The 16,851-nt window shown below is 44.7% G+C and overlaps 1 protein-coding gene across 4 annotated transcripts in view; it reads right to left on the bottom strand.

Moving 5' to 3' along the window:
• RPS6KA6 (ribosomal protein S6 kinase A6) overlaps positions 1 to 16,851 on the bottom strand; it is an 82,844-nt gene that overhangs the window by 13,211 nt on the left and 52,782 nt on the right. For all 4 annotated transcript variants that reach the window (XR_012234882.1, XM_073589913.1, XM_073589911.1 and 1 more), the window contains exons 9-13: positions 15,919 to 16,061; positions 8,430 to 8,500; positions 7,255 to 7,343; positions 5,200 to 5,264; positions 4,558 to 4,660 (exon numbers count right to left, since the gene is read on the bottom strand). Coding sequence is in view for 3 of the 4 variants with exons in the window: in XM_073589913.1 (XP_073446014.1) it covers positions 4,558 to 4,660; positions 5,200 to 5,264; positions 7,255 to 7,343; positions 8,430 to 8,500; positions 15,919 to 16,061 (471 nt within the window). In the remaining variant the exon portion in view is untranslated. The remainder of the gene's footprint in view (positions 1 to 4,557; positions 4,661 to 5,199; positions 5,265 to 7,254; positions 7,344 to 8,429; positions 8,501 to 15,918; positions 16,062 to 16,851) is intronic.

Genomic DNA, 16,851 nt, shown 5'->3' with positions numbered 1-16,851 from the left:
TTTACATTTTTACCACCAATATTGTGTGTTAGCACTAAGTTTTACATTTTCACACTGGGAAATGGGTAAAAATGGCACCAGAATTTGTCCCACAATTTCTGGTGACTGTAGAAATACCTCATATGTGGCTGTACAGTCGTGCTTTGCCATACAGAGTGACTCGGGAGGGACAGAACGTTTTTTGCCTCCTGAAACACAGATTTTCCTAGACTAGTTTGTGGATTCCATATAAAGAGCCCTTAAGTGCTAGAAAAGTAGAATCCCCCCCTCAAGTGACCCCACGAAAACCCCGATGTAAGCACTCAGCACAGAGCGCAGGATAAATGTGCGCTGAGCCTTACTGTGATTTTTATGAAGCAGAATGAAAAAAATCAACAGCATGTGAAGAATTGGATTTATTTTTTACGCCGTTTCTCGTGCGGAATAAGTAATTAGGCGACTTTATTCTTCGGGTCGGTGAGATTAAAGCGATACCAGATTTATATCGGGGTTTTATGTTTGGCTGCTGTCAACCACTAAAAGAAGTTTTTTATTGTGAAAACTAGTTTTTGTGTTACCACATTTTGTGAGCTATAATTTTTGTACTGTACACTGTCTGCAGAACTGCTGCAGATCCGCAGCGGCCAAAACCGCAGCGGATCCGCAGCAAAAACCGCAGCGCGTGTACATAGCCTCATTCTTCGGGTCAGTACGATTACATCGATACCTCACGTACATGTTTTTTTTAATGTTTTGGCACTTTTACACAAAAACTATTTTATAGAAGAAAATATTTTTGCATCTCTTTAGTCTGAGAGTTATAACTTATTTTTCTGCTATATGGCGGCTTGTTTTTTGAAGGACAAGATGACGTTTTCAGAGTTACAATTTTTATTTACATCCGTCTTTTTGATCGCATTTTATTGCACTTTTTGTTCGCCGCATATTACTGTATATTATAACATCAGATCGCTGATCTGACACGCCTGCACTACAGATTATCAGATCAGGATCTGACAGGCAGGGAATGAGGCAAGTCGGCGCTCACAAGCCACCTTACCTGCAGGACCCTGAAGGACCCCACGGCCATCTTGGTGCCGGGGTCTCCATGGAGACCATCATGACATTGCTATGAGATGCTTCTCTATGCCGCTGTCACTACTGACAGCAGCATCAGAGGGGTTAAATGCCCACGATTGATGCCAACACCGATCGTGGGAGTTGCTGCGGGGTGTCAGCAGTCACATACAGCTGACACCCGCAAGCAATCGCAGCGGCGCTCAGCGTGAGGATGTGCGATCGTGCCACCGTACTAGTACTGCTCTGGGAACAAATGCACCACCCGCAGAGCAGAACTAGTACGGGCGAAGGTGATAAAGTCTCGTACTATTCACTCTTATAGTAATACCTCCCACCGCTCATGTGTTCAGAGTGGTCAGAGTGATTATTCCACCATTTCAGGTTGTGAAACATCTGCTGGAGAAGGAATAAAGTGCAGTCACTTTTCTGAAACGGCTCCGAATGGAATCTGCTCTAAAATTTGGCACTGTCCAATCAGAAGGCTGCAAAAACAATTCAGGAAACCAAAAACTTCTCCAAAAAGTTACGAAACGTGTAAAACATCACCGCTGTCATCAGTTCCTACAACAGGAATCACAGAACAGAATAAGAGTTATATGCCAACCATCAGAGCGAGCTCAATGATGGATCCTCAGTTAACTCATTCTGGAGCCAGAAATAAGCAGGCAAGTTTCAACAGCCTGAAAACTAAAATGGCACAAATTATGAAACCCAATTCTAAAAATTATTTTGGCCTAAAATTCATGTATTTAAGCGTAAAAAAAAAAAATATATTGCCCACATTTCATTTCTACTTCATGCAGGGTAATTTCAGAAATATTTTTGCAAATTCTCTTCTGGTCGTAGGAGATGCAGATTTCCTTTTCTGACTTCGCCTTTTTAATTTGTGGCGGTTTAATCCAATGGCCTTCTCCTCAGACTGTTTTTACGTGATCAGATAAAATGTTGAGGTGCATGGAGGACAGATATCTTTTATATTGGGGGCATTTCACTATTTGTGTCTATTATAATATAAAGCTTGCAGACATACCACAGCTCCGGTATATGGAGATCCTCAAGGTGCACCCTAACGTCTCCCCTGTAGACCCAGGGTGTGAGCATATGAATCAGCTGTTGCTATGATCGGTGATGACTGCAGAATAGGATGGTATGGACACAGCAGGAAGGGTTAGGTGGAATACACCACATTCAGCAGTGTGTCTCCTCCTGTGATCCGCCACATTCAGCAGTATGTCTCCTCCTGTGATCCCCCACATTCAGCAGTAGGTGTCCTCCTATGATCCTCCACATTCAGCAGTAGGTGTCCTCCTGTGATCCCTCACATTCAGCTGTAGGTGTCCTCCTGTAATCCCTCACATTCAGCTGTAGGTGTCCTCCTGTGATTCTCCACATTCAGCTGTAGGTGTCCTCCTGTGATTCTCCACATTCAGCTGTAGGTGTCCTCCTGTGATTCTCCACATTCAGCAGTAGGTGTCCTCCTGTGATCCCTCACATTTAGCAGTATGTCTCCTCCTGTGCTCCCTCACATTCAGCAGTAGGTGTCCTCCTGTGATCCCTCACATTCAGCAGGTGTCCTCCTGTGATCCCTCACATTCAGCAGGTGTCCTCCTGTGATTCTCCACATTCAGCAGTAGGTCTCCTCCTGTGATCCATCAACATTCAGCAGTAGGTCTCCTGTGATCCCCCACAATCAGCAGTAGGTGTCCTCCTGTGATCCCCCACATTCAGCAGGTCTCCTGTGATCCTCCACATTCAGCAGTAGGTGTCCTCCTATGATCCTCCACATTCAGCAGTAGGTGTCCTCCTGTGATCCCTCACATTCAGCAGTAGGTGTCCTCCTGTGATTCCCCACAATCAGCAGTAGGTCTCCTCCTGTGATCCCCCACATTCAGCAGTAGGTCTCCTCCTGTGATCCCCCACATTCAGCAGTAGGTCTCCTGTGATCCCTCACATTCAGCAGTAGGTCTCCTGTGATCCCCCACATTCAGCAGTATGTTGCCTCCTGTGATCCCCCACATTCAGCAGTAGGTCTCCTGTGATCCCCAACATTCAGCAGCATGTCTCCTCCTGTGATCCACCAACATTCAGCAGTAGGTCTCCTGTGATCCCCCACATTCAGCAGTGTCGCCTCCTGTGATCCCCCACATTCAGCAGTAGGTCTCCTCCTGTGATCCCCCACATTCAGCAGTAGGTCTCCTCCTGTGATCCCCCACATTCAGCAGTAGGTCTCCTCCTGTGATCCCCCACATTCAGCAGTATGTCTCCTCCTGTGATCCCCCACATTCAGCAGTATGTCTCCTCCTGTGATCCCCCACATTCAGCAGTATGTCTCCTCCTGTGATCCCCCACATTCAGCAGTATGTCTCCTCCTGTGATCCCCCACATTCAGCAGTATGTCTCCTCCTGTGATCCCCCACATTCAGCAGTATGTCTCCTCCTGTGATCCCCCACATTCAGCAGTATGTCTCCTCCTGTGATCCCCCACATTCAGCAGTATGTCTCCTCCTGTGATCCCCCACATTCAGCAGTATGTCTCCTCCTGTGATCCCCCACATTCAGCAGTATGTCGCCTCCTGTGATCCCCCACATTCAGCAATACGTCTCATTCTGAGATCCCCCACAATCAGCAGTAGGTCTCCTCCTGGGATCCCTCACATTCAGCAGTAGGTCTCCTCCTGTGATCCCCCACATTCAGCAGTAGGTCTCCTGTGATCCCTCACATTCAGCAGTAGGTCTCCTGTGATCCCCCACATTCAGCAGTATGTTGCCTCCTGTGATCCCCCACATTCAGCAGTAGGTCTCCTGTGATCCCCAACATTCAGCAGCATGTCTCCTCCTGTGATCCACCAACATTCAGCAGTAGGTCTCCTGTGATCCCCCACATTCAGCAGTGTCGCCTCCTGTGATCCCCCACATTCAGCAGTAGGTCTCCTCCTGTGATCCCCCACATTCAGCAGTGTCTCCTCCTGTGATCCCCCACATTCAGCAGTAGGTCTCCTCCTGTGATCCCCCACATTCAGCAGTATGTCTCCTCCTGTGATCCCCCACATTCAGCAGTATGTCTCCTCCTGTGATCCCCCACATTCAGCAGTATGTCTCCTCCTGTGATCCCCCACATTCAGCAGTATGTCTCCTCCTGTGATCCCCCACATTCAGCAGTATGTCTCCTCCTGTGATCCCCCACATTCAGCAGTATGTCTCCTCCTGTGATCCCCCACATTCAGCAGTATGTCTCCTCCTGTGATCCCCCACATTCAGCAGTATGTCTCCTCCTGTGATCCCCCACATTCAGCAGTATGTCTCCTCCTGTGATCCCCCACATTCAGCAGTATGTCTCCTCCTGTGATCCCCCACATTCAGCAGTATGTCTCCTCCTGTGATCCCCCACATTCAGCAGTATGTCGCCTCCTGTGATCCCCCACATTCAGCAATACGTCTCATTCTGAGATCCCCCACAATCAGCAGTAGGTCTCCTCCTGGGATCCCAGAACTTCTCACCTTTTGGCGTTTTTGCTGTAAACTCAGGATCAAAGCAGAAAGTGTCTTCAGGTTTCCCAGATGCCGGTTTAAACGGAGGCTGAATTTCACGTCTGTACAGCTTCTAGGGATCAGACAGAAGAGTGAAATATTAGTAGAAATCTGAATAAGACGACTTTCTGGCTCACACAGCTGATGGGATTGTTAGTGTCTGCAGCACACCTATCTCCTGACTTTAGAAACTACACTGCTAGCTTTTTACCAACACTGACACACTGCAACAACCAATCAGCTGTGAGAAGGACCGAGTAGAAGGGTTATTCCCAAAAATACAAGTCACAAAGTGCTTATCGCTGGGGGCCAAATATTGGGACACACGGGAGTCCCAATATCAGTGCCTTCTTGATTAGAGCAAATGCTGACCAGGCACATCTCTGCACTGTTCACTACAGAGCCCCGATCTCAGGATCCCTGGGAGTCTCAGCGGTGGGGTCTGCAGAGATCAACATGTTATCCCCTATACCATGGAGAGAAGGCAACTTGCTTATTAGGAACAATCCTTAAAGTTTTCAGCTTTTATCCTTTTGCTGACAGACAGCAGAGATCTTGACAATGGTGAGAATTTGAAGCAAAAAGTTACCCGGACAGACGCACACGACTTACATTCCAGTCAATGGTAGCAAAAAACGGATGCCGTTTGATTTCTTCTACTCGGTCCAGCCCAGCCCCTAGGAGCAGAGAAACTGACATTAGACACTAGGACAGATGGCAAATTCTGCTGCACATGACAAGGTAAAAGGTTTGTCTGCTGCTTGGGCAACCCTTCTCATTCTCCATGTTTGCCCCCATTAAAAAAACCCTAATTTTCCTCTCCGGTGCCGATCCTACTGCTCACATGAGGACGTTATGTGAGCCCTGTGCACAACCAGCACCGACGTCACTGTCCCCGGCTTCGGATAAATTGATCAAGAGGAAGTCATAGAGCAACCGAAGTCCGGACTATCGGCACTGACTGGGCGCAGGGCTTGTGTGGCACGATGCGAGCGCCAGGTGACCTGGTGCCAGAAGGGAGAATAAAGGTTTTTAATTTTGTATTAATGGGAACTGCAGCCTTTAATATGTGGTTGTCCAAGTAGTAGACAACCCCTTTAAGTGCTGTTGATCATAGCAGGACCCCAAAGCTCAGGGCAGCAGCATTAAGCAGAGCGGTGTGGGCACACAGAGTCCACAGATCTGTACACCACTTGCCCCTTCTAAAGCACTTCTCTCCCTCGGCTCGAGCAACGCGAGGGGTCTCAGGACACGGACGCCCAATTATCAACAGGGAAACTGTACTGGAGGAGTCCTGGATGAGGCCGGTGAGTCTGATGATATGGCAGGGGCGACCAGACCTGACCTATGTGGCTGTGGCCTTTCCACTTAACTCTTTCCCAGAAATATATTTTCCCTTTTTTTCTCCCTCATTCCAAGTGCTATAACTTTAGCTCTAACTTCTTTTGTATGAGGGCTCGATTTTATACCGGACAAATTGTAGTTTTTATTGATATATTGATATAATTTTGTGGTAAATACAAAGGTTTGTTCACTTTCAATGCATAATGGAGCTGCTAGCTGCTGTGACCAAAAAAAAAAAAAAAACAGTTCTACAGGGTGGGCCATTTATATGGATACACCTAGATAAAATGGGAATGGTTGGTGATATCAACTTCCTGTTTGTGGCACATTAGTATATGGGAGGGGGGAAACTTTTCAAGATGGGTGGTGACCATGGCGGCCGTTTTGAAGTTGGTCATTTTGGATCCAACTTTATTTTTTCCAATGGGAAGAGGTTCATGTGACACATCAAACTTATTGAGAATTTCACAAGAAAAACCATGGTGTGCTTGGTTTTAATGTAACTTTATTCTTTCATGAGTCAAGAGTGGGAGAAGAGGGTTGCAGTGACAATCCAACACAATGGGCAGCACTTTGAACACATTTTATAAGTGGTCATAATCTTGTAAATAACTCATGAAAGAATAAGGTTACGTTAAAACCAAGCACAACATTGTTTTTCTTGTGAAATTCTCAATAAGTTTGATGTGTCACATGACCCTCTTCCCATTGAAAAAAAATAAAGTTGGATCCAAAATAGCCGACTTCAAAACGGCCGCCATGGTCCCCATCCATCTTGAAGTTTTCCCCCCTCCCATATACTAACGTGCCACAAACAGAAAGTTGATGTCACCAACCATTCCCATTTTAGTTAGGTGTATCCATATAAATGGCCCACATCGTAAAATGTTTTTTTTCATGGCGATGACGAGACGGGTAACAGTTTTTACATCGTGACAGATCAGACTTTTACTGGAGTTAATGATGCTAATTAGGATATATATACATTTTATTTTTATTTCTTTTTAAATTGTTGGAATGGAGAAAGGATGACAATGTAAATAGGTTTTCTTTATTATATATTTCTATTATATATTTTTGTTAATATATTTATTTTTGTATTTCTATTTTTGCAGATCCCATAGCAAGACCTGCGATCCTGTCCAGTGATTAGTCCGGCATCAATATCAGCTGTTCGATGCTGGATAAACAAGTGCTCTAGATTATTAGAAGGTCAAAGAAAGTCTTTACATCCCATAGTCAAGGGAGAGACCCCTGAAGGCCAGAAATAAAAGGTGTATGGAGGGGCTGAGCACAAACCGTGATAATCACAGGGAAACTCACCTAATCGGTTTAGAGGATTCCGCTTGAACAACATTCGGAGGAGACTTTGAGCTTCGGGGCTTAAAAACTGCGGCATCCCGAGCTTTGATCTGAGGTGGTCAGAAAAAGGAAGTTAAAAAAAGTCCTTGAAACGTAAAAGCGACAGACATCCAGAGGGCCACCAGGGCAGAGAACATTCCCCTTGAGCAATGAGGGACAAGACAGAAAAGCTCAAATGCATTTAAATATGTACATAACAGGGTATCTCCTCAGTATGAACCAGGAGTTGGGGAAATAACACCTGGTTAATATGGCAACAGCGCTTTGCACCCTATGGGAATGCCACGACTGTGGGACTCGTATGATACTTTTGATAAATAGGCACTTTACAAGACACTTCCCTCACTTTTGTTTTGGTCTCTCCTAGCTGGTGCCTCCCCAATAACATGCACACTGCCCTGATGTCTTCTTCTAACGGAGAAAGAAACGCGTCGATAGGGATCTTTTCTGGGGAAATAGCCCTACTTGGGTACTGCCCTTGTCAGGGCAGGGGCTAATGCAGGGAGCACAACAGGGCAGAGTGAGGGACGCTTCTACCCATGTGGACATGACCCGGATGACATGAATTGGGTGAGAGAAACACATTTTCCTCCTTTGCTATCACTTTTATTGCACCAATGTACTTTATCTTTTATTCAAGTCCTATCATCTTTTGTCAGGAATTAATGTAATGTGTATTATTGACGGCTTATTGCATTTATGGAGAGAATTCTATGAGAAAATAGTTATATCCTGACACCTTGAGGATTTCTTCGGATCATTGCCATCATTTGTAGGACACAAACACAAAACTAGAGAGTGGTAACAAAACATGTCATTGTTACAATGTATCCATAGCAACAAGACTGTCAGACAGGAATGTTCAGCTCAGAGTGATTGGGTTTGTTACAATGTATCAGCATAGGCACTCTATAAGAGTAAAACCAAGAAAAGGACAATTCTCTTCTGTCCTGGACTTGAGGCCGATCACTCTTACCTGCACTGATACATTGTGACAAGAGATTTGTGCAGATGCTGTAAACAGAGGAGGGGATGCGCTACGTAAGATGCAGCTTCAACAAGATTAATAAAACATACAAAGGTGTTGTGTCCGATCCTCTAGGAGTCGCAGCTCACAGGGCAGAGGGGGCACTTACTTCAGTATCATGTTCATCGTTTCATTCCTGTCTTTTCCTTGAAACGGCAGCGTCCCCGTCAGCATCTCAAACTGGAAACGCAAACAGGAAAAAGTGTCTGAAGTGGTTTTTCCATATTTAGCTCTTCTCATACGTGTTATGGTAATTTAAAAAATCTTATTTTACATCAGATTCTGAGAACAGAAAATTGCAGAAATATTACATTATAACAAAAGACAAAAAGTAGAGCGTTACACAACTGAGGAAAGGAAGACGAAACAAAGTCCAGCTACAAAAACTCCACATAGAATGTACAAGTGATCCCGAGTCATATCCTGCATTATACTCCAGAGCTGCACTCACTATTCTGCTGGTGCAGTCACTGTGTACATACATTACTGATCCTGAGTTACATCCTGTATTATACTCCAGAGCTGCACTCACTATTCTGCTGGTGCAGTCACTGTGTACATACATTACATTACTGATCCTGAGTTACATCCTGTATTATACTCCAGAGCTGCACTCACTATTCTGCTGGTGCAGTCACTGTGTACATACATTACTGATCCTGAGTTACATCCTGTATTATACTCCAGAGCTGCACTCCCTATTCTGCTGGTGCAGTCACTGTGTACATACATTACATTACTGATCCTGAGTTACATCCTGTATTATACTCCAGAGCTGCACTCACTATTCTGCTGGTGCAGTCACTGTGTACATACATTACTGATCCTGAGTTACATCCTGTATTATACTCCAGAGCTGCACTCACTATTCTGCTGGTGCAGTCACTGTGTACATACATTACATTACTGATCCTAAGTTGCATCCTGTATTATACGCCAGAGCTGCACTCACTGTTCTGCTGGTGCAGTCACTGTGTACATACAGGATGTAACTCAGGATCAGTAATGTAATGTATGTACACAGTGACTGCACCAGCAGAACAGTGAGTGCAGCTCTGGCGTATAATACAGGATGTAACTCAGGATCAGTAATGTAATGTATTATACTCCAGAGCTGCACTCACTATTCTGCTGGTGCAGTCACTGTGTACATACAGGTGGTTCTCACAAAATTAGAATATCACCAAAAAGTTAATTTATTTCAGTTCTTCTATACAAAAAGTGAATCTCATATAGGAGTTATTACAGACAGTGATCTATTCACCTGTTTATTTCTGTTAATGTTGAGGATTATGGCTTATAGCCAATGAAAACCCAAAAGTCATTATCTCAGTAAATAAGATTAACAAAAACCCCTGCAAAGGCTTCCTAAGCGTTTAAAAAGGTCCCTTAGCTTGTTTCAGTAGCTCCACAATCATGGGGAAGACTACTGACTTGATAGATGTCCAGAAGACAGTCCACACTCCACAAGGAGGGTAAGCCACAAAAGATCATTGTTAAAGAAGCTGGCCGTTCACAGAGTGCTGTATCCAAGGAGATTATAATGGAAGGTTGAGTGGAATGAAAAAGTGTGGTAGAAAAAGGTGCAAAAGTCACCGGGATAAACGAAGCCTTGGAGGGATTGTTAAGAAAAGGCCATTCAAACATTTGGGGAGATTCACAAGGAGCGGACTGCTGCTGGAGTCATTGCTTCAAGAGCCACAACACACACATATGTATCCAGGACATGGGCTACAAGTGTCACATTCCTTGTGTCTAGCCACTCATGACCAATAGAGAGAAGCATCTTACCTGGGCCAAGGAGAAAAAAAACTGGACTGTTGCTCAGTTGTCCAAGGTGTTTTTTTTTAGATGAAAGTAAATTTTGCATTTCATTTGGAAATCAAGGTCCCAGAGGCTGGAGGAAGAGTGGAGCGGCCACAATCCAAGCTGCTGGAGGTCTAGTGTGAAGTTTCCAAAATCAGTGATGATTTGGGGAGCCATATCATCTGCTGGTGTAGGTCCACTGTGTTTTATCAAGACCAAAGTCAGTGCAACCATCTACCAGGACATTTTAGAGCACTTCATGCTTCCATCTGCCAATAAACAACAGTATCACTGTGCTTGGGTGGCCAGCAAACTCGCCTGACCTTAACCCCATAGAGAATTTGTGGGGGATTTTCAAGAGGAAGATGAGAGACACCAGACCCAACAATGCAGACGAGCTGAAGGCTGCTATCAAAGCAACCTGGGATTCCATAACACCTCAGCAGTGCCACAGGCTGATCGCCTCCATGCCACCCCGCATTGATGCTGTAGTTGATGCAAAAGGAGCCCCGACCAAGTACTGAGTGCATTTACTGTACATACATTTCAGGAGGCCAACATTTCGGATTTTGCAGTCATTTTTCAAGCTGATGCTATTAAGTATTCTAATTTACTGAGATAATGGCTTTTGGGTTTTCATTGGCTGTAAGCCATAATCATCAACATTAACAGAAATAAACACGTGAAATAGATCACTCTGTAATGACTCTATATAATATGAGTTTCCCTTTTTGTATTGAAGAACTGAAATAAATTAACTTTTTGATGATATTCTAATTTCAGGACAAACACCTGTACATTACAATACTGATTCTGAGTTACATCCTGCATTATACTCCAGAGCTGCACTCACAATTCTGGCGGTGCAGTCACTGTGTACATACAGCTCTGTCAAAAATTAAGAGACCACTGCACAGTTTTAGAAATGTCAGCTTCTCTACATGTCTGACAGCCATTCCATTCCAGTGTCAGTTGAATTCCAACCAGAGTACGCCTCATTCTACTTAATGTGCTTCTGATTAGGTGATCACCAGAACCAAATCTTATTTAACAAAGGAAAGTATAAAAAAGACCCTGCTGTGGTGTTCATAATCCTCTTGCAATATCACAAGCTGGATGGCAAAACAAGTGCTAGTAATATCCCAAAAGTAATAGGAATGAAAAAATAACTTTTCTCCATGCCAAAGGAGTTGAAAAGAAAAGTCTTGAGTGAGGAAAAGAAGGGCTCAATTCTGGGTTTACTAGCAGAGGGATACAGTGAGCGTTAGGTTGCCTCCATCTTTAAAATTTCTAAGACGGCAGTCCATTACAACAAGGTCACGCAGCAGATATTGGGGACAACGAAGCTACAGACCGGCAGAGGGCGAAAACGACTCTCCACGACAAACGCAGGATGATATCTTTTCTTTTCAATGTTCTTTTTATTAATTTTTAAATCATATCAACAAATGCATTAATATGTTATTACAATGTTACATATTGGGTTTACAGTATTCTAATATAGACAGACAGCAACTAACCAAAACCCCTACAATTTAAGTCATTGTATTGCAACATGTATTATAGAACCATATTAGGGATATTAAATTGACACCTGGGGGGTTTAGTGTACACTACCTATCATGAAACCAAATATCCCAGGCTCACCTACAGTACACAACTTTTTCGGAATAACTGACTGAAACAGCAAACAAAAGACTAATAGAGAGTAGTAGTAAAAGAGGGGAAAAGCAGGACAGAAAAGATAGGAAAAGATAGAAAAAGGAGGGGAAAGAGGGGGCAGGGATTACAGAGGCATCTCTAGGCAGTAACCTGAGTCAAGTCTGAATGTATGTTCGATCTGAAGAGAATCCATGGTCTCCAGGAATCCTGGAATAAAGCTTGTTAGAGGTTCACATGTGCCACCAATTCAGCCGTGTAGTACAGTTGATCTATCATATAGAGTAATTGTTGAGACGTGGGACTGTTAGTGGTTTTCCAGTGTGTGGGTATCAGAAGCTTGGCTGCCGCTATTATGTTATGTGCCAATATAGAGAATTTCTTACTCCCCGGCCACACCGGAAAGTTCAGCAATGCATTTTCAGGCGTTAGAATGGCTTTCTTCCCAGTTACTTCCTGTATAACTTTTTCTGTGAGCACCCAGAAGCATTTTATGATTGGTCAAGTCCACCATAGATGGAGATAGTCACCCTCACCAGTACCACATCTCCAGCAGTTTGTGTGAAGATTCACCCGCCAGGCCTGAAACTGTGCTTGTGAAATGTACCATCTGGACACTATCATGAGTTTTCCTGGGTTTTAACACATTTAGTAAGGCCATGGGAATGTTTATATATGTGAAGTATTTGTTCTTGCAAGAACGTGTAACCTAAGTCTTTTTCCCACCTTGCTAATAAAGGCTCGCTTAAAGCATTGGTCTTCAAGAAAAAGTTCTTGGTATATTGTGGATATTTTTGTGGGTTCATTTAATTTGGAGCATAGAGTCTCGAAAGGTGTGAGTTTGCGCGTGAGATCTGTGTTATAACATTCTTTTCAATGTCTCTTTTATTGTGGAGTATTGTATGAAGTTTATGTTTGCTAGCCTGGGTAGTTTACAGAGCTCTGGGAGTGATGGAAGCACTCCATCCATTAACAATTGGTCTATCATGGTTTTCAGCCCGAGCGGGGCGTCTCCAGTCAAGGTATCAAGAGAGTGAACTAAGATATCTGATAGTGTCAATATTGGTGATGAGGGGGGTACCAGTATGCCGTGTGCTTTCGCCCAAATCCTTAGTAATGAGCGAGTCAACAGATTTGGGTGGGAAGGGAGAAAGCTCCCTCTAGGATAGGTCAATAAAAGCTGTAGGATGGGCAAGTGTGAGAGCTCTTTCTCTATTGTTACCCATTGTCTTGTGAACCACGAATCAGGTGCACTGAGCGAGTTAGCACCGAGGTATTTTCTTATGTCGGGAGCACCCATTCCCCTCTTGCCTTAGGTACAGGCCAGTGTGTGAAAAGCTATTCGTGGTCTCGTCTTGTTCCACATGTGTTTGGAGAAGAGGGTATTTACTCTAGACAAATAGGAATCTGGTATGTGGATGGGCAGCATTTGGAACATATAGGTGAACTTTGGTAAAATCAGGCATTTCAGAAGGTTTTTTCTACCAGTCCAGGACAGGAACGGATCTCTCCATGATCCAATTGTGGTAGCCGCAGGATGATATCAAGTGACCTACAAAAGGAATGGCAAATGGCAGCTGGGGTGAAGTGCACAGCAAGAACAGTTTGTAAAAGGCTCCTAGAGGAAGGGCTCAAGTCATGTAAAGCTAGAAAAAAGCCTTTCATCAATGAGAAGCAAAGGAGCGGCAGGCTGAAGTTTTCCAAAGACCATAAGGATTGGACCATAGAGGACTGGAGTAAGGTAATCTTCTCTGATGAGTCTAATTTTCAGCTTTGCTCAACACCTGTCATCTAATGGTTAGACGGAGACCTGGAGAGACATACCAGCCACAGTGTCTTGCACCCACTGTGAAATTTGGTGGAGGATTGGTGATGATCTGGGGATTCTTCAGCAAGGCTGGAATTGGGCAGGATAATCTTTGCGAAGGACGTATGAATCAAGCCGCATACAAGGTTATCCTGGAAAAACAGTTGATTCCTTCTTCTCAGGCAATGTTCCCCAACTCTGAGGACAGTTTTTTCCAGCAGGACAATGCGCCATGCCACACAGCTAGGTCAATCAATGTGTGGATGAAGGACCACCACATCAAATCCCTGTCATGGCCAGCCCAATCTCCAGACCTGAACCCCATTGAAAACCTCTGGAATGTAATCAAGAGGAAGATGGATAGTGACAAGCCATCAGACAAAGAAGAACTGCTTATATTTTTGTACCAGGAGTGGCATAAGGTCACCCAAAAGCAATGTGAAAGACTGGTGGAAAGCATGCCAAGACGCATGAAAGCTGTGATTAAAAATCATGGTTATTCCACAAAATATTGATTTCAGAATTCTTCCGGAGTTAAAACATTAGTATTGTTGTTACTAAATGGTTATGAACTTGTTTTCTTAGCATTATTTGAGGTCTGCAAGCACTGCATATTTTTGTTATTTTGACCATCTCATTTTCTGAAAATACAAAATTTAGTGCTTGGAAACTCAAAGACATGTTGTCAGTAGTTTCAATTATATACTTACCTAAAATTGTCCTTCATCCACTTCCGTCCAGATGTCCTCGAATCCCACAATCCACCGCGCTGCAACAGAAGTACATTGACCGCCATACTGGAATACCCAAGTGATGGGTATTCCAATATGGCACCTGCTGGTGGTACCAGGCCCTTCTGCAGTACCACCAGCGGGACACCGCCAGGACCCCCCGCCACCACCTGACTACACACGCCGGATCCAGCTGCTGCCTGCCCACCCACCTCCATGCAGTCACAGCCGGCAGGAAAGACCGCGGCTTGTGGCCTGTACTGGAGATGGGGTGCGGGCGCCCTCTGGTGGCGCACCCTATCTCCAGCACAGGCCACAAACCACCGTCTTTCCTACTGGCTGTGACTGCACGGAGGTGGGTGGGAGGCAGCGGCGGAACACATACACCACACACACTGCCCTCCCGATGCGATAGCATTGGGCCCACATCTAATATAGAATAGAGCAATTTACAGTTTACTCACAAATATACCTATGAAGAGAAAAATCAGATACTGAAAATTTTGCAGCTGTCTCTTAATTTTTAACAGAGCTGTACATTACATTACTGATCCTGAGTTACATCCTGTATTATACTGCAGAGCTGCACTCACTATTCTGCTGGTGCAGTCACTGTGTGCATACATTACATTACTGATCCTGAGTTACATCCTGTATTATAGTCCAGAGCTGCACTCACTATTCTGCTGGTGCAGTCACTGTGTACATACATTACTGATCCTGAGTTACATCCTGTATTATAGTCCAGAGCTGCAATCACTTTTCTGCTGGTGCAGTCACTGTGTACATACAGTACATTACTGATCCTGAGTTACATCCTGTACTATACTACAGAGCTGCAATCACTTTTCTGCTGGTACAGAGGGGGTGTAGTCGTTTTTTGCTACATGAGATGCTTTTATGGACCTTGGTGTAATTATTACATTTTGGACAATGTAAATTATCACAGGAACCTTGGTTTATTGCAGTTAACAAGCGGGAAATTCTTCTCTATTGCTTCATAATTGTGACAGCAGTTCTCAAATTTTCACTAGTAAAACTGATTATTTTTTAGCCATTTTGCTAAAATTCAGTGTTTAGTTCAAAATGTCCAATGTGAACCTGTTTGTATTCCCTGGCTGCTGTGGAACCTGCAGACAGTGGGCTGACTTAAGGCCCCGTCACACTAAGCGATATCTCTAGCATTATCGCTATAACGTCACTGGTTTTGTGACGCAGCAGCACGTCCTGGACCGTTTCTCGTCGCCAGCTTCCTGCTGTGGCGACGAGCGACGCGGGAGGGAGGACGTCTTCATCGCCTATTCTGACAGGTAAGTAGCGACCCCCGTCCCCAGCGATGTCGCTGGTGAGATCTGCCTGTGTGGCAGCTCACTAGCGACCACTTAGCGATGCACCAGCGATCCTGACCGCGTCATATCGTTGTCGGGATCGCTGGTCCATCGCTAAGCGTGACGGGGCCTTTACATGTCACCATCTTTCCCTACTCTGTATCCTGTTGTGTCCTCTGCGGTACATAGAGGCGACATCACACACGTGAACATAGACAATAACCCAAATAATCAGTTACAGCCGCACTTATGCCACGAGGAACTTACCATGAGGACACCGAAGGACCACCAGTCGGCGCTCTGTGTGTGTCCCCGCCGGTTCACCACTTCCGGGGCCATGTACTCCACGGTACCACAGAAGGAGTACGCCTTTTTTTCATGGTCCACCGATTCTTTGCTGAGGCCAAAGTCTGGAAAACAAAAGAAATGCAAAAGTGCCCCCTATCATAACATTACTGAGTCCTGATCGCGCCACCAGTGACAGATTGGCACCATTATCACATCCCTATAACGGGGGTGAAATTATGGGGGTGATCGCCACCACTGATGGATACAAGGAGGCGCCACCTTCTGGTGGGGGTTATTAGGGTCTGTCTACACCATATTATTGGTCAGGGCTCATCTATAACAAAGACGGCTGTTCACATGCTGCAGATAGAACAAGACAAGTGAAAATGTATGAAGTGTTGGAGGAGTTCACGTGCGGGAAGAACGACGTCTCCTGCAACTACCATGCAAATAAAGCTCCATCAACCGCAACGCATCCAGACTGATACTTTAACTGCACGGATACAATGTAGCAATGTGCACGTTTGGAATTAGTGCCAGAACTCTCAGCTCTAAGGCCTGTTTCACACTTCCGTTTTTGACCATCAGTAAAAATCTGCCGTTTTTGCAAAAAAAACGGATCCGCCATTTTTTTTGGCGGATCCGTTTTTTTCCACATTGACTTGCATTACCGGCGGATCTTGACGGATGGCTATCCGTTGGATCCTTTTTTTTGCAGATCCGTCAATTTTTTAGCGTCCGCTGAGATGCCTGGACGGACCATGCAACGTTTTTTCTACTGCAGGATCCGCATTTTTATAGAGCGCATGCCCGGAGGAATGAAGTCAGGAGGAAATTTAACCCTGAAATCATTTCTGGCGGTGAGAGAAAAAAAAAATTCTCTCTCTCCCCCCCCCCCTTCCCGGGCAGCGA

The sequence above is a fragment of the Dendrobates tinctorius genome, unplaced genomic scaffold (assembly GCF_039654945.1).
Source record: "Dendrobates tinctorius isolate UK_male_01 unplaced genomic scaffold, ASM3965494v1 ptg000114l, whole genome shotgun sequence".
Lineage (NCBI taxonomy): Eukaryota > Metazoa > Chordata > Amphibia > Anura > Dendrobatidae > Dendrobates > Dendrobates tinctorius.
Note: the sequence above shows the minus strand (reverse complement) of the source record. Positions and strands in the feature narration are given on the sequence as shown.